Source organism: Meleagris gallopavo, chromosome 1 (genome assembly GCF_905368555.1).
Source record: "Meleagris gallopavo chromosome 1, MGAL_WU_HG_1.1, whole genome shotgun sequence".
In the NCBI taxonomy this organism is placed as follows: Eukaryota; Metazoa; Chordata; class Aves; order Galliformes; family Phasianidae; genus Meleagris; species Meleagris gallopavo.
In genome coordinates this window covers 119,482,687-119,504,873 of record NC_139404.1, presented here as the reverse complement: position 1 = coordinate 119,504,873, position 22,187 = coordinate 119,482,687, and the positions used below count along the sequence as shown (strand labels likewise).

Below are 22,187 nucleotides of genomic sequence, written 5' to 3'. Positions count from 1 at the left end.
GTGGGGTTGGTCTCTTCTCACTGGTGACAGGACAAGGGGAAATAGCCTCAAGTTGTGCCAGGGTAAGTTTATGTTGGATATCAGGAAACAAGTCTTTACAGAAAGTTGTTAAGCACTGGAATAGGCTCCCCAGGGCAGTGGTTGAGTCACTATCCCTGGATGCATTTAAAACCCATTTGGATGTGGTGCTCAGGGACATGATTTCGTGAAGGGTTGTTAAAGTTAGGGTAGTGTGGTTAGGTTGTGGTTGGACTTGATGATCTTTAAGGTCTCTTCCAACCTGAGCAATTCTATGATTCTCTCTAATTGTGAATAATGAGAAAGTTTAAATGCCAAAGCTCTCATAGTTTCATACCTATGGCATCATGAATTACAGCACTTTAATAAGCTGCATTATTGATTCTGTTTCTCTCATGGCCAAAGCCAGCTCTGGTCTAAAGATCCAGCAGTTCCTTTGGTGACACCTGTTCTCAGTCTTTCCCAATGTGTCGAACTCTGAAATATCTGCTTCCCATCATATCAAATAGAAGGTCTGGCATTTTAATGAGTGTATCATAGCGAGACTAGAGAAAGCTTAATGAAATCCATGCTGGGATATTTCATTATCCTACAGGCAATAAAGCCACCAAAACAAAGCCATTCATTATCTTTCCTATTAAGGAAGAAAACAAGCAATCTGTATCATTTAGATTATGTTATTGTCCTCCCTGGTCAAAAATAATAGTGCCATAAAGATCATGAAAGAAAGCAATGTATATTATTCGGTTGTTTGTTTCCACAGTAGGAAATCAGTATTTTTAAAGTAAGAATAAGCTTGAGGGCTCAACTGCATTAAAATTGTCTATTTTACAGCTCATTGCATTGTTAAGTAACATTGCAGTGCAATTTGGGCTTTGGAATATAGTTTTACAAAAGGGTAGACATAGCACTTGCAAATTTCTTTTAATGTCCCATTCCCCCAAATAACACGTTACATAGAACCAAGTTCAATGTTTGGATTTTTAAATCTTCGCTAAATGGTAATGACTATGAGCTCTCACAGCAGCAGGCAGCTTCTGGACTCTAATCCTGCAAATGTAATTGTTTCAGAAGTGATGCATTGAACAGTTTGGAACTGTGTGTCTCTGTTGTCTATCTTGTTAGAACAGTTTATAATCTCCTTGTGATCCTAGTAAGAGATTTGGTGCGTTTGGGTATTCCTCCAAACTTTGTGGTAACAGGCTGGGAATAATTAGGTAAAATGCTCTGTTACTGCCATAACACCCCAGAGAGCCAGGTAAGTACCTCCTCTGGCCAAGTGGCTGCCAGGCACTGCCTGAGGCCCTACCTGCCAGCAAGGCCTGGCCATATCCAGCAAGGGAACACTGTAGCTGGCCATCAGACCCTAAGGTGATAACTCTCAGTTTCCTATGCTTAAAATGGAAGGAATGGGGACCTTTACCACAGCAGAATCCCTACTGTCTGCAAGCAGAAGGCACTTAGTATAGACGTTGTGTTTAGTGATGATTCCACCAGAATTAGTCCAAGGCAACTGTGGTCTAGACCAGAGTAGGTTCATATAGGGTTTTGATTCAGCCAGGCTAGGATTTTGATTCTAGGAAATGCATTTTCACAGTTTCCATAGTGGTTTTATTTCAATAAAACCAAAATGAGATTCCAGTTTCCTTGGCTGTGGGAAGTAACCTGAAGCCAAAACAAGTGGTTTAGAGGCACCAGATGAAATCAGATGAGGATGCAGAAGAACGCGTCATGATACTGCCCAGCTCTAGAGTGAGGTCTCCTACAAATTAATGACAAAAACTACAAAAAAGATGGTAGTAAAGACAGACAGACTGTGAAAGCAATTATGTTCCAGGTCCCCCACCAAGGATTTTCAAAGCAGCACACATAATTTTTTGAAAGTTCACTTGTAACAAGATTTCTTATTTAGTAAAATAAATTAAAACTATGAATAAAACATTTTTCATTTTGTGAGGGAAGGGGAAATTTTGGATTATGTTCCATGTTTTTAATAAAAAAATCTCATTATTGAATAGTTATTTCTTCAGGCAACTAGAATGATTATCCAATGGTAGCATTTCGGTTCTATATCATTAAATAGACTAAAAAGATAGAAAGCCATCCTCCAAAGTTGAACTTTTATTTTCAGATTTACCACTATGCCCAAATATTTAATTGTAGGTCATTGGCAGAACATCTTTTGTGGCAATTAAGTTCTTAATGCCACTGTAACATAAATTTTCCATACCATTTTCAGCTTAGCTGAAAGCAGAGGGCAAAATATTGCCTTTGGGCACATTAATGTAAGTTGCACAGAGAGATGAACTTAATTTAGTATTTCAAGTTATAAACTCTCATTCAAATACACAAGAGCTATATCTGCCTCTTAAGCTGGTGTCTAAAGCGTATCTCAGTTTAGGTCATAACGCATGAAACTATAATCTGTATTAAATTAATTTTTCATCTCAGCAAATACTTATATAGTACTTATCAGCCACAATGCTTTCCAAAGCACATCCATCTGGGTGAACTGAAGAGTGTGCTAACAAATTCACTTACCTAAGGTCATGCTGTGAGGAATAAGACCAAGTCTCTCAAGGCTCCCAAGACTCTAATAAGAAGGCAACTTCTCCAGAACCTAAATCAGATATGATTATATGTGATCACACATCTATCCTAGAAACTACAATTCTAGTCAGAGATATTAAAGATATCTTTAAAAAAGATATATCTGAAACTGAATAGCCATGGCAATAAGGAGCAGGACACATTCAGGATGATTACTAGACTCATAGATAATATGGGCAAAACGGTATAATTGTCTTCATTGTGTATGGTAGCTTTAGAAAGCAGTATATACTTTATATACTTTTATATAGCAGTATATAAATTTATGTACACACACACACACAGACTGAGCTGGTCAAAGATATGGAGTGAGAAAGAAAACGCAGTAAGAATATTTTGCCAAAAGCAATGTTTATTTGCCCAAACACAAAGGCTTTTTCCTTTAAAATTCTCTTCAGGAGTCTCCCAGTCAGCAATGGTGTGAGCTGAGATACCCAAAGTGCAAGACATGAGATGCAATAAAAAGATGGCACAATATGCAATGTTAAGAGTCTTCTGAGAAGTAAAGATCCTCTCAGTCAAATGTTTGAAAACTCTACGGGAAAGAGCATAAAGCAAAAGAATATTTTCTTTAATACTTGGATTTTTTAATAATCTTAAAAAATATCCTGATGGAATGTATAAAATGTCCTCTGCTGTGTTGTGAGTTAAAAGATGAAAAACACGGCAAGTCTCAGAATGAAAAAAGTTTCTAGAATGAGAAAAGCACCCATAAGATTGGACTTCACATCACTGATGCAGTACTTAAAATCCCAACAACAAAACAAGTACACTTTGATTTCCAGGAAAAAATTCTCAGTTTCAGAAATGAAAGATGTTCTGGTCTTTCAGTATAAAGGCTCACTTCACCTTATTATCCCAAAGTCAGAACATCCATACTGTTGAAGAAAAGCTGTGGGCAAAATTTAGTGGTAGATACTTAGCAATCTTTGAGTTGAGAATTCATCTTCAGTGATTATTTTGTGACAACTGTAAGTTAAATCATATTTTGGTCAAAAAAAAAAAAAAAAAGTGATTTTTGACTGCCAGAAGGATGGCAAGTGTAGATATTTAGCTTATTAAAGGATCACTGACCCATCACAAAAACATGAATGAGAAACTGATGATGGATCTATTAATGTTTTCTATACTTAAATACTAAAAGCTTTTTAAGTCTCATGGTTCTTTTTAGAATGAAAATAAGATAGCAGCATCACGGACTAACCTAGAGCAGAGACAGAGAGAGTGGAAACATACTGCTAAAGTTTGTTAAATTGTTCCAATATTTTTGTCACAGCAATGATGGGGTGAAGAAAACAGACATGGTTTGTGGGAGAAGTAGTATTTTCATTAGATCGAGTTATATTTTGGGGAAAAGCAAAAATTGAGGCACACGCTCATTCAGATGACAGAAAAGCTTGTCTCAACTAGTCTGGATAAATCTTTTTGTTTAGTGAAGATTGTTGCATCTGCCTTCAAGCTTATGCTTTCTCTCTAAGTTTTCAAAGCATCAACAAATGTGAATGAGAGCGAGAGTGAGCAAAACATCTGGTATTAGCAGCAGACACCTGTTCTTTATCAGGTTCATGCTGCCAAACACTGCATTCAATATAGCCAGAATTCTATACACAGTAGATACAAAGAAGACAAATTAACACCCTTGCAAATTAAGGCTCATCAGCATATAAAATCAAAGCAAGCAAGCAGACTGTATCACAGCCTTTTATCTCTTACACACTCACACATTCCTCTACAGGAATGATGACCAACAGATGTTGAAAGTATCACCTTAGAAAAAGCAATCTGAGACAACAGCCACTGGCCATTCTATTTTGTATCTGTATTTTTACTTTACACAGTTATATTTTCAGTTATGCTGAAGCTCTTGGTCAAACTTTTACATTTGCACTACAGCAGCACTAAGTGGAAGAGCACATAAACACCATCTGTCTGTTTTGTACGATTCCTGTAACCTGCCCCACTAAGGTCCTGCTGAAAGTTTCACATCAACCCCCAGGACTTAATCTACACAATCTTCATTTCATACAGAACTCAGAGCTTCCTTACTGTATTTGAGTAAAAAGTGAGTTGCCACAGATATAATCTCATCCCTAAGTCAGTTACTTATGCCAACAGCAAATCTAATTTATACCCCTCAAGAGGTCTTATTCTCCTGCTCACAGCACTGTTCTGTCATCAGACTTCATGTCAGTAGGAGATCTTCGTGACTTCAGTTGGTCAGAGAGCAATGCTTGTTGGTCAAGTGGTTTTATTTCTTAAAGTTTGGGTAAACATGAATGAATATGCTCCTGAAGAGTGAAATCATAGAATCACTAAGATTGGAAAAGCCCTCTAAGATCATATAGTCCAACCACCAACCCATCACACCGTGCCCACTAACCACATTCCTCACGGTTCCTGAACACTCCAGGGAAGTGACTCCACCACCTCCCTGGGCAGCCTGTGCCACTGCCTCACCACTTTCTGAGAGGAAATTTTTCCTAATATCCAACCTGAAGTCTTTGTGAGGCAATAACAACATCAGCAGTAAGATAGGAAAAACCTTCCAACACAATGTACAGAGAAATAATTCTAAACTTCAAACCTGCTTTACGCTCAACAATAACACTGACTAAATTTTGTTAAGACATCACATTATGCTTTGGAACAGGTTGCCCAAGGAGGTTGTGGATGCCCCATCCCTGGAGGCATTCAAGGCCAGGCTGGATGTGGCTCTGGGCAGCCTGGTCTGGTGATTGGCGACCCTGCACATAGCAGGGGGGTTGAAACTTGATGATCTTTGAGGTCCTTTTCAACCCAGGCCATTCTGTGATTCTACCTATCTGTTGCCTAACCTGCAGAATCACATACTTACTGTTTCTCTGACAACAGAATGGTGTTTTTTTCCTGTAGACAGCTCCAACATCAGTAAGACCACAAGGGATACTGGCTTTCAGAAATAGTGTTAACCTTGCTGAGTGGGCAGCCTCCAAAGGAGGGGAAGTCTTGCTGCTTCTGAAACTCAGGAAAAGATTGGCCAGTCTCCTGGGAAATGGGTTATAATTTCCAGTCAATCTCACCTCTACGACAGGTAAGGTCAGCTTACAGGAGTATCTGCTGTGAGATGATAGTGACTAATTCCTATTTTGGCATCTACACATCATGAAATGGATTCATCCAACCACAGATATCTGAGACATTTGGGCCAAGCTCTTCTTTATGGTTCATGACAAGAAAAAAGAAATATCCACAGGTAATTCCTCTGATCTGCTAAGGATGACTGATAAGTGCCCGCTGTTTGCTAGCAATTATAAAAGGAGCCTGTGATAAGTAGCTCAAATATAGACATTGACATTTTGCTAAATTGATATTGTACGGGTGCTTAGATGAGCATGGTTCAGCCATTTTAAAACAGTAGTAGTGGAACTGCATTTTATGTTATGTCCCACCGCTGAAGCAGGACACTTACCAGGCTCAAAGGGGGATCAGATACACCCATTTCGGGTGACCTCAGCACCATGCTATCTGGTTTATGATCTCATGTGGGAATACTGGCCCAGCACCTCAAATCAGGATGGCTGTATGGAACTTTATGAGAGCTTTCAGCAAAATAAATGATGACATAAAGTGAATTTAGTCACAGTTTGAAGTGGGCAGTGCTGCCCACAAGCGCGCCATAAATGGTTTGGAATTTACTTCAGAACAGATACAGCCACACATCCAGGATGACAGCTTCTGGTTCAATTAATGTGCTTCCAGTAGCTGGTATTAGTGTGCTGACATCCACATCAGCACTGTCTGAAGATTTCATATGTAGAAGTCTTGTTTCTGTTCCATCTCATGGCATTCTTTAATGGCACTGTGGCACTGCTGCCTCCCTGCTGTGAATTGAGCCGAGTCTGGTGATCCTGTGGCTTTTCACGCTTGCTTCAATGAGAAGAGGGCAGGATAGGAAAGAAGCTGAAAAAAACTGTTCTGAGCATCAGTAACAATGCCTTGAAGTACCTGATACCCAACCTCTGACATCTTTCCATCACAAACAGGCAGAATATCTGGACGGCTAAAGAAAGATCAGTGAAACACAGGTTACTTGCTTAACAGGATATGGGACTTAATGACATGGAAAAGATTGGAGTACTCACTGCTTTATTTGTCTTGGGTCTCCACTGGCTCTCAGGCCTCCCAAATCCTTGCATTTAATGGCCATGTTTGCTGGAGTGAATAACGATCACTGCAGCTGGAATTGTCCATACTGACATAGCATGTTGCTAATGTAAGCTATGGGCTGATGGGATGTTTCTGGATGTGTTTTCCCAGTAGTTCTCTCTGAACTCAGGTATAGGGAATTCCAGAGCAATGCGAGAGAACCCTCCCTATTCTTCAGCATAAAGGTCTAGTGCACAAAAACTGCTGTGAGGAACCAATCACACATAGTACATGGAAAGTATTTGCTTCAAAACTGCATTATTTCTCCAATTGCTAATTTAGACATAGACAATGAGGAGCACGTTCCAAAGAAAAGTGATACTTGAACTAAATGACATCTGAGCTCAGGTATTTTAATTCTCAAAGAACTTTGTGAAATAAGATTATTGAAGCTACTATTTGGTGATGTGATGGTATGCAAAACTCAGAGCAACCTATCCTAACTATTCCTTTAAATAGACTGAGCTTTACATTACGCTTTTATCTAAGACTCAAGTCAGTTCTTAGATTATCCAAACTGTATTACTGTTAACTTCACCAGCAGCTTCCAAAATTTACAGTTCTTTAATAATTAACCAGACAGCCCACAGAGGTAAGAAAGACAGACTTAACTTTCCAGCAGCTCTCTTGAAACACAGAATTGCTATCTCTATTTCAGGTAAAGCTAGTTTTCCAGTGTCTGATTCAAACCTGTGAAAGTGTGTTACCAGGAGGCTGATAACGCAACAAATTTCCTCAACTAAGAATGTTATAAGACAATATTTTAAACAAAACATCAAAGTGTAAAGTATGCAGTTTAACAACATTACTCTAGCAGCTGGTCAGCTAGGTTAGACCAGGATGTTAGATCCTGCAATTCACGAGGAATTTTAAGGATCAGGGAAACAGACAGTACTGAAAACGAGTCACTTGTATGTGAATAAAGAACAGAACTGGTCCACCACAGTGGACTTCATAAAAAATTAACATTAAATTAAAAAAAAATCTTTAAAAAAAAAAAGCCATACTGGTAAGGGCAAAAAGAACCAGCCAGAGACTGAAAAATCAACATTCCTGAAATTATTTCTAAGAATGAACTTTCAACTGAGACCTACATAGAAATTTTCTTTGGATAGCTAATAGATGCTTATGTAAATATTCCAAGTCATTATAAGAGAATGTCACAAATACACAAATCTTCCTACTCTCAAGCTCATCAACAGTCTCACGGTGTCACCTGCAGATTTATTGAAGGTGTGCTCAATCCATTGATCTAGATCACTGTGAAAAACATGAAATAAAAACTGGCTCTAATACTGAGATTTGAGAAACATCCCTGGTGACTGGCAGCCAACTGAGATGAACTTAATTCACTGTAATTATTTCAGCCCAGCCATTTAGTCAGTTCTTCACTCAGTGAGCCATACACTTATCTACGCTAGGAACAGACAGCTTCTCCAGAATTCCACGGGAAGCAGTGTCAAATGGTTTACATTTAAAATGCTATGTTAAAACACAGATAGAAAACATCCACAGCTTTTTCCTCATCTGTTAAGGAGATCATCTTCTCATAGATCAATTTATTCAGGTAGGACCTGCCTTTCATAAACCCATACTGGCTTCATCTGATCACTTAATTCCTTTGATTTTAGTCCTTAATTCATTTACTTCTGTCAGCACATTCTGATCAACAATTCAGATACAGAAGAATGCTGGAAAAGTCTAGTCAGAAACAAAATCCCAATCAAAGTGAAAAATAATATGTTCATTCAATTCACTCAAAGACTGCTCACCGAGAAGATGCGTGAAAACCTTTAAGAAGGTAGCGACTATATCAACAGCAAGGACAGGGTGAACTGGTAAGAGAAAAAGCTTATTTGGAAGCTTTCACAGAGCTTGCTGCTACTGATTCACTGTTACCAGGAAAAAAAAGCACGGTGTTGAATGAAGTGCTGAGGCACAAATGTATAATGGGACTTTCATGTAGATACTCCAGTGAAGAACTCTCCTTCAAATAATGTACAAGAATCAGGTGTTACTCAATCCTAGATATAGCAAGGATTATATTGCTTCTTTGTTCCTTTGTCATCTTGCAGTAAGTTTCCCTAGGATACTGGAGGAGATCAAACTCTCTCCCAAAGCGCAGTGTTATTCTGACTTCCTTCTCAATTCCCTTTACTCCCTCTGTCAGCAAATTTCAGCTACATCACGTTACACACACTACTACACATACTGTTAGAAAGAAGTAGGGGAAAATGGGCTACAGTCAGTCCCATATAGGTTTCTACTGACCCAGTTCATTTTTCTGTGTTCTGGCTTCACTACCAACTATAGCCAAGCTGACTCAGAAGTCCTACATGCTGTTACTACACTCCATACTGTCATCATGACACACACACACAGTTTGGGAGAACATTTCATTTGCTTTGCTATCTTAACCAGAACATTGCTCCCATAAGGAGGTTAGCTCAGACTGTTAACTTGCCTTCTGCTTTGACACAAAACATCCTTTAACTTCCTCCACACCTTTCTAGGAAGCCTGTCTACCTCTTCTGAGAAGTTCTTTCAGCCTGGAGCTGCAATTCCTGCTTGTACAGGTTCTTGCACAGAAAGCATCCCCTACTTTCAAGCTGTTTTTCAAACCCCACTGTTTTCCTGAGACAGCAGGGCTCAGGTGCCTGAAGAGGAATTTAGGAAAATCAACCCAAGTTGAATGCCAAGTGATAGGAAGCCCTTTTTGGTACCACCCTGTAATCAACGAAGTCATACTTGTATAATAGGAGTACTGCCCGCCTTACGAGGCTTCAGACAAACAGCAGGCTAACACAGAAGTTGGCCAACATCTCTGCAAGTATTTCCTCAGAAGAAATAGTCTGATTGGTCAAATAACTATTCCACAGTGTCAGAAGAAAACTAAGATCTGTGCCTCTCCATCACAGTCAGCCTCTGCAGGTAGTTACACAAAGGTTCTCTCAAAGCTGACAAAGTGAAAAATTTAATTCAGCTCAGCTGCAGCTGATTGCAAAAACAGAACAGAAAACAATTCTTATTTCCAAGGAATTTCCAATTTAACAAAACACTTATTTTCAAGGATCTACTTTGGTCAAAGCCTTCCATAATATTATTATTGTTAAGAAACTGTCAGTAATGAGGTTAAAAGGTAACTAGAGTCTCTCATAAAAATCACAAGTTGGCTGAGGTTGGAAGGGAACTCTGAAAGCCATTTGATTCAACCCACTGTGCAAGCAGGGACACATAGAACAGGTTGCTGAGGATCATGCTCAGAAAGATTTTTAATATCTTCAGAGGAGACTCCACTGGCAGCCTGTGCCAGTGCTCCATCACCTGCTATTGTCAGACTGCTGCTGATGTCCTAAATTATTGATGCAAGTACAGCCCATAAGCCTAAGCAACAGCCAAATAGTAACTCAACAGAGAATGAAAGATACAGATTTCAGAGCTCGCTGTGCTCCAAGTATATCTTTTTAACCAGTAGTACTTCAACTTGACTTTTGTACGTTAGGTCCTCTGCTCAACAATTCATGCTTCCCACAGATGAAGAACAGATCAAGACAAGGTCACAGAAAGCACAGAAATAGATCAGGCCACTCAGAGTAAAAAAATTTTTTCCCCCCCCATACATCTTTAATTACATCCTCCACTTTGGAATGATAAATCCAAAGCAAACTGCTTTATTCCATTTTTATTCCTTAAAATCCAAATTCCATGGTTCAAGTACAAATAAAAACCTGCATGCCTTCAATTTAGAAATGGCATGTTGCTGCCTCTTGTCAGTTCAAGTAGGAGATAGATTTTTTGTGGCAGGGACATGTGTATCTCCAGGATTTAGTTTTTTGTGTAGTAGGAAGAGGGTTGACAAAGGTCTGGATGTTTAAGGAGCTGTTTCCAGCTTTACTCCACAGTGTGTTTTCCCCTCAACTTTCTGGGATAAATCACTTCTCCGTAACACAGCTACACAAAACCAATTTCAGTAGTTTCCTAAGACATTTAACTCCTAATATTTCATCTTAATGAACTAGGACCATATCAACCAGACAGATATGACCACAGACAGAAAATTCAACTAGAAATGACAAAGTGAAAAATTCCCTACACCACAGTTCATAGTGATTCTTTAGAACAACATCTTAACACTTCTGAATAACACAAATATATTTGAAAATGCATTTCAACATTACAGATAGAATGAGAAAATTCTGGTTTCAAAAACCAGTAGCCAGTATCTCTTATAGGGGAAGACACAGTGATACCAATTCCATCAATATCTTCTATTTCTAAGGCACATATTTGCAGATCACTTTAAAACTTTAAAACAATCTCAGTCAAGAGAACATGTTTTTTACTTCTTTATCATTAAAAGTTATTTAGTGAAGAGAGAAATTAGTTGTGCAACTTGAGATTTCCTAAAGCAATGCAAAGTTCTCAAACTCACTGTTTTACAAAGCTGCAAAAGGGATATGGTACCTCTTATTTTTGTACAGATACTTACACAGACACTCTGAATGGCTTAAGTTGTAAGAGACTTCTGGAGATCATCTGGTCCAACCTCTTCCCTGCCTCCAAGCAGGGTCATCTAGAGCAGATTGCATAGGATCATGTCCAGGCAAGTTTTGAAGACCTCCAGAAAGGACAATTCCACAATCTCTCAGGTGGCTTGTTCCAGCGCTCCATCACCTTCACAGTAAATAAGCTTTTCCTCATATTCTAATGGAACTTACTGTGTTTGCGCCCATTCCCTCTCATATTGCTACTGGGTGCTATTGAAGAGTATAGTCCCATCCTCATGACACCCTCCACTTAAGATATTTGTATACATTGATAAGATCCCCTCTCAGTCTCCCTCCAGGCTAAAACGGCTCAGCTCCCTTGATGCTCCAGTTCCTTAATCATCTTTGCACCACTTTGCTGGACTCCCTCCAGGAAACTCAGAACCGGACACAGCCTCACCAGGGCTGAGTGGAGGCAGAGTATAACCCTCTTCAACCTGCTAGCAATACTCTTGGCCAGCAATCTGAATGTCTTTTTGGCCAAAAGGACACATGCTGGCTCATGGTTAACTTGTTTTCCACCAGGATTCCCTGGTCCACAGAACTACTCTTCCAGCATGTCAGACCCTACTCTGTACTAATACATATGGTTATTACTCATTTAACCCCCACTTCCTGAGTTTACCTATGAGGATGTTAATGGGAGACACTATCAAAAACCTTGTTGTTGTCCACTTTGACTTCAGCCAGTACTCTCTCCCCATCTACACGGCCAGTTCTTCCTGATCTCTTTTCTTCCACATGCTTAAAGATGCCATCCAGAATAAGTTGTTTCATCAGCTTCCAACGGACAGAGATGAAACTGACTGGCCTGTAGTTTTCTGGGTCCTTCTTGCCATTTTTGAAGACTCAAATGATGCTGGCCATCTCCGATCTTGCAAAAATGATGGAGTAGCCTAGCAATAACATCTGCCAGCATATTCAGCACTTATAGCTGCCTCCTATTGTGGTACATGGATACATGAATATCAGGTTTGCTTAAATGATCACTAACCACAGGAAACTCTCTCCAAGCTTTCTCTTTTATCTCCAGAGTATGGGATTCCTGTGGGCTGTTGGCCTTAGCAGTAACAACTGAAGCAAAGAAGCCATTCGGTTATTCTACCTTCCCTGTACTCTCCATCATTAGGCACCCATTCCATTCAGGAGTGGGTCCACATTTTTCCCTAATCTTCCTTTTGCTATTGATGTAGCAGTAGCCCTTCTCACTGCTCCTGACTCCCCTTGCTAGATTTAATTAAGTGGGCCTTAGTCCTTCCCATCACATTCCTGCATACTCTAACAATGTTCTTATATTCCTACAAAGTGGCCTGCCCCTTTTTCTCCATGTACTTCTTTACTCTCTTTTGAGTTTAGCCTGGAGTTTCTTGCTCATCCATCCAAGTCTTCTCCCCACTTCATTTGACTTCTTACTCGTAGAGGTGCACCGATCTGAAGCATGGAGGAAGTGAACCTTGAATATTAACTGTATGTCTTAGAATACCTACCTTCAAGGGCTCTAAGCCCACAGGATTCCCCCAAGCTCAGGAAGAGGCCAAAGTTTTCTCACCTGAAGTCCAGGTTTGCAATCCTATTTATTTGCCCTGGTTCCTCCGCACAGGATGCTGTAGTTCACTCATCTCACAGTTACTGCAGCCAAGCCCGTCCCCAACCTTCATATTTCCAACAAATGGTTCCAATAACTAGTGCTGCTAAACCTTGTACTAACCTTTTGATCTCTTAAAAACACCACTTTGCCAAAACCAAAGTGAAACCTAAAGCTAACAAATAAAAATTTTCTTTGTAAGAAAGGGGCATTCCAGGCATTTGGGCCCAACCTGTTACAGGTCCAGCCTCTGTGACAACTCCATTGTTGCCATTCAGCTCATGGGATCCAAGCTTATACAAAGTACAGTGTACCTCATTGTCTCAGTGATTCTGGCTGCTGTCCTGGCTTTGCAAGGGCAGCCTATACTTGTCACACAATGGTGTAAACTTGCAATTTCTAAATGAAAACACTGTTTTGTTCTACTGGGGAATGAGCCTCGTGATAATGGAGGGATCAATGGCTGCAAGAAAACAAGAGTAAACTTTAATTCATCATTATATTCAGTACTGAACTTAAAATAGTATTATGCATCTGGATCCCAGACTACACTCCAGGTTAATGACTGGTTCTTCTACAACCTTCATGCAAGTGCACAGCTTGCATTTTAAAATATGAGCACTTCCTTTCTATTATAAAATGTAAATACAAAAGCATCTTCTACTATCACTTCTGTAATTTGGTAGGTCAAAATTGTTTGATATAACATTTTTCAGGGAAAACAGAGAAAACAAACTTGAACTGTGGTCAAAAGGAATCACTTATAAAGTGAAGAGACATTTATATCCAACATCAATTATTACAATCACAGAGCTGAAACAGAGAAACAATTTCTTATTTGTACATACTGAGCAGCAAAAAAATAAAATTTATATGTATATACACACAACAAGCTTAACAGAGAAGCAAATCTGAAACTGTTTTATCTATGAACTGTAAAGAACAACTTCCCCTTAAGTATTTTATGCATTCCTACCTCATTCAGAAGAATGAATGTATTTTTTCTTACTGTCCTAAGGTGGAAACATTCAAATCTTCCCTTAAAGCAAAAATAACTGTGAACTAGTGAACTAACACATATTCACCTGAGATCACTCTGAAATATAAAACAAGATCAAAAATGATTAATAGTTGAGTGCACAACAATTTATACCATTTTTTAAAGCAAAATAGCATTTATACAAAACAGGTTTTGCTAAAGAGAATTACTGAAAACAGTGCAGGAGGAGATACTACGAGGACCTCAAGCAGCTTACTCTTCCACTTTCTTCACTTTCTTCTATTCAATATTGACCTGTTTCCAACTTTCTGTAACATAAAAAGAGAAGGAAAGGAAGAATGAAAGGAAAAAATGATTAAGAGCGTTTCTTCTCTAACTCAGCTTAACTCACGATTATGTTAGTTTCTCTCAAGTCCAAAGCAGTTTTATGATAAGTACTACAGGTAGATGAATTTCATACAGGTCAAACAGAATAAATAAATAAATAAACCCAACTAAATACGATCTACATGCATATCCAGCTCTGATTAATTGGGAGAATCATCCCTACAGAAAAAAAACAAAGTGAGCCAATGCTTTTATCCTCTGTTTATATCTGGATTAGTTATTTCTTTTTAGACTAATTATGTTGAATATACTTAGTAGCCACTAGTGACATGTTTAGAGAAAATGTGCTTGACTACTTTAAAGCATCACATAAGAACATTCATGCAAGCACTGAGAATGTCATAAGTGCAGTGGAAAACAGAATTATCATTTGTAAGTTCTACTGAGAAAAGCAAGATCAAAGCTAAAGGGCCTATCCTGTACTACACAATCTAAAGAAATAGAGCTATAACGATGTTTGGAGGTAGGGAGGATGTGGGCAAGAGTGAAAAGGAACATTATGTACATTCATTTTTTGGTCATTCTAAGACATACATCAGTACGGTATCTGTATGGATCAGAACATGGAATTACTAAACATTCTGTTCTCCTTTGTCATAACATAGGATTATCATCCATTTTTAACATGCGATATCTAAGAGGGAAGAATAAAAATAAAAGTCACAGAAAAAGTCATGCAATTTCTAGCACCTCACACCAGTATTTTATTGGTCATGGAAATGCATCATTCATATGCAGCCTTAATAACTTGTTTAGTAATTAAGCACAGCTGCTTAGTAACTAAACCACACGAGTGGAATAAAATCACAGGAGGGAAAGTTGTTTTCTGCTTACAGAAGTACTCTGAAATACTGAAAAATGTTAGTGTACACATGGATGAGAGTACCACACAGCCACAACTCAGATTAATGTGTTGAGAAAATTAAGATTTACACTCAGATTCTGCGTTGGTCAGGTGACTCACAGAAAATCTGATCTCCAAATTGAAAAGGAGTTTATGGCTACCATCTTTGCAAGTGAAAGAAACAACCAGACCTACAATAAACATCACTGCAGCAAACAATGATACAATAAAACTCTTGGGTATCTATCACTACACAGATTAAATCCAACTATTTATCTTGGGATACATTTGTTACATGACAAGGCAACAAACAAAATTACAGATGAATATTAAGACAAAATAAAAAGTCATGTCAACACAATGTACTCAAAATGGTCCATACCTACAAACTGAAGTAACAAAAAAGAAAACAATTCCTGTTTTATCAAACAGGAATTATCAAACACTAACACAACTTGATTATGTACAGCATCTTACCTATAAGCTGCACTCAAAACACTTAGCAGACTTTAATAATGCAATTGCAGAGTTAAGCAGAAGAAAAGGATGACAATTAAGTGCTGCAGGCAAGGAAGAAAACATGAGCTCTCAGATGGGATTTGAAAACAAGGGAGAATCAAGGTAACTTTGTCTCCTGTTGTAAGTAAGGAACAAATAAATGTCATAAAGCAGTATCAAAACAATTCATTTTACCTCAATAGCGTCATCCATTTCTGTGTTCTCAGACAACCATTTTAGCTTGTTTCTGATTTAGGAAACTCTTTCTCTGGAGAGCTGTCATCACTGAGGTCACTGTAGCTTTCACTGTTAAAAGCAATACATAGTTTGAAAACACGTACAGTGATACATGTTTGACTTCAAGCCCTCCCACACAGAGGATGTATATGACACACACTTTCCTCAAATGTATCACATTTTCAGAAAACTATTTTAAACTAATGTTCAATTCTGGTATTTTAGAATGCATTCCTCTGCAGGAATCGGCTTAAGTTTGAAGTCTATGAGGAACAATATTTCACCATACAAACAGGATATTCAATTTGTGTTGTTTTTTTTTTTTTTTTTCTTCCCCTGCTTGGATACTGTGTGCTCATTCTACAGTTTGCTGATGTCACACACATGCGATCATGATCAACAGCATGGAGAACAACAGGTATTCAGTGTTAGACTAAAAGAAATTTCTCCTTTGGGATAAAGAAAACTATATTTTAACCAAGAGAAAAGTTAAAACTATTTGCTCAGAAATCTTCTGTTTAAATTTAAATTATGATTCTCACTCTTGCATTTTCACCAAAGATCATTCTGACACTTTTCCCATTTGTTTTATCCCCTTTTGCTGTATCTTGAGAGAAGTAGATTTTTTATTTTTTTTTAACAGAACAAGCTGCCATGCAAGTGATCATTTTATAAGTGGCTAGAACAAGGAAACAGTGAAGGACAGGAATCACCACAATGACTGAAAGAAGTGCCCACAAACCACATTCATAGCAATATGGACAGGATCTTGTAGAATCTATTCAGTGGTATCTATCAGGTCTCGAGGTTTATCTTAACTCTGCACAAAATGCACCTCTTCACAAAATACTCCAGACTTAGCCTCCTCCAATAAAGCCTCACAAAGAATTAACTTTCAACACCTCTGCAGTTTGCTTTCCACATATATGAATTTCCCAAGATCAGAATTCAGCAAAGGGAGCCCAGGAAACTAAAGAGCATATGTGAACAGTAATAGCTCTGGCCAGTTCTCTGATACTGCAGAGAGTAGCATATGGTTAACAGAATACAGGTGGGGATCTCTAACCTCATTTGTGTGGGAGCACCAGTACCAGCACTAGGTAGCACATCTACTCCAATCACTGCACAACTGCCTTGCCACATTGTGCTCTTATCATGCAATTTTATCTCTCAGCCAACAGGACCTCAGTCATGTAACCCTCTAGCTCAGGTCGGGATCTCCTGCTGGGCCATCAAGCACACAAGCAGCCTATGATCTACCGAGACACAGCCTTATCAGCTGATCTTCAGTAACTATAGTGTCTCAAGGGGAACTAAGTAATCCCATAGTTAGAGATCTTTGATGTAAACTATAATGAGGAATGGTAAAGGAACTGCACTCATTCATACTGGTACATAATGAGTACTGCTTTCTAGCCCGAAGTTCACTCTCTCCACTTTGCAAAAACACAATCAAAGATAATGTCAGCCATTTTAACAGAGTGCAACAAGAGAAATGGAACCAACTGCCATCTCATTTAATTTTTACCTCCGACTGCTTGGAAAGACCCCCACAGTTACAGCAAATCACTGTAGCAACTTTTGTAAAAGACAAGGTAGATATTCCAACTGCTCAAACAAGTATTAGGACTTTACCTCCAGCATTCTGCCCTTTCTTTGCAAGACATTCATGTCGTTGATGCAACTCTTGTAAAGAGTGTATAATATCAGGCTAACTACAAATGCTCAATTTGATCATTCCACCAGCTGGCAAACAATTACACAGTTCAAGTGAGGAAAGTGTTGTTAACAGTATGATCAAGCATGCCAGATGCACACACACAAACACAACATCACTGACACTGTACTTACTTCTTTCTGAAAGTACCCATGGAAACACATGGAATAAAAATTCAGTATTATTAAACATGATTACATTTTCACATCAAAGCAAAATAGCAAAAATTGTCTACAGAACACAGAGTAAAATTGCTGATTGCAGAGAGGCATGCAGTTTCATGATAACTCTGGTTTAAACCCAAAACCTTCAGAGAAGAGTTCCATTATGTTTTTATCTTTTATTGGCTCTGCTGCCTAGTGGCATAACAACACGTGCCAGAGCCCCGAACATCTTTACAAGGCCCCTGGAAATCTAAATAAAAATGCTTAAGCACCAGTAAGGTGAATGGAGAAGAGCCCAAGTTCATCCCCAGGAGAAAGATGGTACAACATTTGATTCTACATTCCAATGAAGGGCTCTGGTCACTATGTTCTTGACTATTTTGCAGTAGCACCCCACACTCTCTCCTAATTTAAGAGTCCTGCTGGGTGTAAGTCAGTTTTATTTCTAACAGGCAGACCACAGTAGCAAGAAAGATAATGCAAATACCGGGGTAATGGTCAGCCCATGGGTTACGGACTCAATAACTGTCATTCTCAGTTTTTGCTGTTTGAATCATTTATCTTAGCATCCCCAGATAGTTGTGGCATTGTGTTAACAAGAACAATTTAGACTCCCATAAAACCTGAACCTCCTCAAGAGATAAGCTGCAAACAGGCACATGTGAATCTTGGCATATCTAGGCCTGTGAACTATATCTTCAAACCAATACTGATATCAAGTTCATAAGATTTACTGTGATATAAACCATAGTCAGTTGATAAATAATCTGAAGAAAAACTCCAAACAACCACTACCTCTCAAGAAGAAACATGTGCTTCTTTCCAGATTACACTGAGTTGCTACACAGATATTAAATACAAAAATCTACTACTATTATGTGTGATGTATAAGCCTTACCTAAATGAGCTGGCTATGAAAGTGGTGGGAAGAAAAATAAATAAGCCTGGCACCACAGGGCCTTATATTTATATTTCAGACCAAGAGAAAATCAGAACAAAACACTGAGCACGCAGCATCACTACATCTAGTCAATCATTTCAGTCTAAGACAGTCCACTGAGTGTGTAGACATGAAGAATTATGGTCACATCAATCCCTCTCTAATCTAGACACAGTTAATGGAAATACAGTACCCTTGCTTGTATTTTGCTTTGCAGTGAATTGCAAGAAGAGTTGCAGTACACATGCAATCAGACTGGAGTTAGCAAACATTCTCTGCTGAGAAATTACATTATGGGTTTTTGCTTTGTTTCAGTGCTTTTCCTCAGATCCCCATCTTTTCACAACATAGCAATAAAATCAGCTTTCTCTTTGCATGTTTGCATGCCCATTATTACTAAATCCACACCCATTGCAGAGGTTTTTGTTCTACTGACAGAAGTTTCATCACATTTGCTATGCAGTCTAATGTATGGAAGGAGACAAGATAAAAGATCCAGTATGATATGAGAGGCAGCTGAAAGTTAGGGGCACAAGGGCTATCTATGGAGTGCTATAATGCTTCACTTCAGCAACCAATCTCAGCTGCAAAACAAGAACAAATACTCATCGAGTAACTTTAAGTCTGTATTTCTCAGCAATCTGCTCATAAGCTCCGAACTGCCTGCTTTCCATGTTTTTGTCACAAAATATGGGGAACTGTAAAAATGGGTACTTCTTGTAAGTTTTATTTGTTCCACTTGGAAAATCTTTCGAACTCCTTTGAAAACTAAGTAGTTCACACAGTTTCAGAGGAGCATTTTTCATCTTTCTTTTTTATATATAATTGATCAAAAAATCCTTTTCCAGGAATGTTAGCAATGTTACAGTGCTATCTTAAGCAAAGGCAGAAGCTAAGCTAAGTGCATTTCTTCATAATGCAAATCAAAGATAAATGTAATTGTATTTAGCATAGGCTGCGGATGTTTGAAATAAATAATTCTTATAAGCTTTCTAGAACCTAGTAAAAACAAATCTATCAATTATTATTATTTACCTCACACACACAAAAATCTGAATGATTAAAATTACAGCTATTAAAACTTTGTTTGTGCAATGCTTATAATTGCAGTCACCTCTATTGCTCAATACATATTTTCAAGCTTTTGTCTCTATAGAACAGTACTATCCACCATCAGCATATGATTCTATGCTTCCATAAAATACAACTCAATTAAAGAATCCCTTCATCATATACCAAGTCTCCTCACTTCCAACATGCCAGACTTCTGCACTCACATAACTGGGCCTGGGATAAGGTTTTCATTAGGACACAAAATAACGAAACCTACAACCAAGAGGCCAGAAGGTACCTAGGTCAGATAAAAGTTCCCTCTGTCAGCTGAGTCTCCATGCATGGGATTCCATTCATACAGCATCAAGACATCTTCATCTAAGCTTGATATCACCAGCATCTTACCAGTCAATGGAAACAAGCAAGCACTTCTAGGGTATAACGCCTCTAAAGCACTCAACTATTAGGAGAAGCTACTTGACTTTAAGAGAGCACGTTCTCTAAGTGACTGCACAAAATGACTTGGAGTTACTATTCAAAACTTCGATGTTTTATGTGGGCTTTTTTGGTGGATTCTTTTTTGTTTGCTGGGGTTTGTTTTACATCTCTGTGGCAGTCAACAGCATAACTATAACTCACGTAAGTCAGTATTGGGTGAGGTGCACAGAAAATTGTCTCCTCAAATTTGATTCAAAGTCTTGTTATGACATGTCTTAGGTTTAATGTTCAATGACATCATTATTATTCTGAGGTCTAAAGGTTTAAATTAGAAATCCTTTCCACTCAGCAGGTCGAGAGTGGTTGTGTGTAATGAGCAATGAAATTCCCTCCTGAAAGTTCTCCCTATGCAAACGCTCCTATTTTAGCCTTAAAGCGTTTTCCTTTTCCAGTGCTCAGCTTTCTCTGGGCAGGCCTTTCTGTTTTATTTCTGCAGCCATTAAAGTGTAACTGGGTAAGAATTCCATTTCATTGTAAGTTAACAGAGTAGGCCAAAAAGCAAAATTAACTTCACTTTGCTTTACTAAAGGTTTTTTTCACTTCCTTCTGGTTGTAACATGGATCAAACCTGTAGCCCTCAGATCCTCTGTAAATGAAGAAAGGAAGGAATAAGCTGTTTATAGACACATTTACACCAGAATTTATGCTGAGCATACACAAGAATAAATATATCAATATATGAAGAACTCATTTTTCTTTCTTGGTCTTCTGAGCTGATGGACAGAATACTCCTCCCTCCAATAACGTAACTGAAACTGCAGGCAAATAAATAAGAAAGATTACCTTGGAGACAATTTACATCCACGCTGCAAGTACGCGTTAAGCGTTCCAGTTGCTGCAAGCAACAGCCCAAGGTATGGAGGTGAAGGTTTCATAGGTCTTGAGGAAAACTCTGGGTGGAACTGAACTCCCACAAAATATGGGTGATCTACAAGACAGATGTCAAAGAGAAAATTAAAAGATCTAAGAAGATACTAGAACAACTGTTGGAATAAAAGTTTCTTGAAGATACCACATAGAAGTCAAGAAGTCAGATCAGCATGTGTGAATTGAAGGGTGGTAACTTCAACATTTTTTTTTTTCCCCATGGAAAGGAACTGACAATGGTGGCAAAGGGTTAGTAAAGCAAATTAATGAAAAATCATCCTGTGATTCAACCTTAACGTGCCCAACGATGTAATTAAAAGCTGGATTATAAATATGTACAGACACATACAGAAGAAAACAATGCTATGTAGGCAACCATAATTTAACCATTTCACATGCTTTTTTTCCTAGTGTTTTGGTATCCAAAATTTATATTTATGCTTGCATATTCAGGACATGCACCTATATGCATCTAAGTGGAAAATAAAATAGTTCATAAAAGACTAGGCACTGCAATACAGCAACTACTTACACACTAAAAGATGAACACGGAAGCAATTTACACTGAAAACTGGGGGAAAACAAGTTTCAAACAATTTGGCCTGGAAGGGAACTGCTGGATCAATAATACTGTTTCCTGCTATTGAATGAAGCTGCATCATGTAGTGTCACATACAAAGGGCAAAAGTCCTCGTAACACCCCTCAGGACTTTTTGCTCCCACTGGAAAAGCATTAGGATAGTCTCTCCTTTTGCTTAGAAACCTCTTCCTAATTCAGAAGCCATCTTTTTTTTTACAGCCAAATTACATCCATTTCCTATAGTGCACTGCTTTCCTACTGTATGTTCTGTGATGAAGGATGACAATATCATCAGCATTTGGTGTCATTTATTACACTAATCAATAGTCTTCTCTTCAATCTTCAGCTGCCTCTCCAGTCAAAGCAACTCATGAATACTGCTTCTGCATCCCTCCTATCTTTCTTCGAAGGATAAGGATGTAACAATATTTTTGTGCTCTTTCATGTTGCACAACTG

The 22,187-nt window shown here is 38.5% G+C and overlaps 1 protein-coding gene across 2 annotated transcripts in view; it reads right to left on the bottom strand.

Annotated features, from left to right (window-relative positions):
- Positions 1-10,480: 10,480 nt before the first annotated feature.
- CTPS2 (CTP synthase 2) overlaps positions 10,481-22,187 on the bottom strand; it is a 59,685-nt gene continuing 47,978 nt past the window's right edge. For both annotated transcript variants that reach the window (XM_010725429.4, XM_085211582.1), the window contains exons 17-19: positions 21,067-21,211; positions 15,870-15,980; positions 10,481-14,253 (exon numbers count right to left, since the gene is read on the bottom strand). In XM_010725429.4, coding sequence (XP_010723731.1) covers positions 15,911-15,980; positions 21,067-21,211 — 215 coding nt within the window. In that variant the 3' untranslated portion in view covers positions 10,481-14,253; positions 15,870-15,910. The remainder of the gene's footprint in view (positions 14,254-15,869; positions 15,981-21,066; positions 21,212-22,187) is intronic.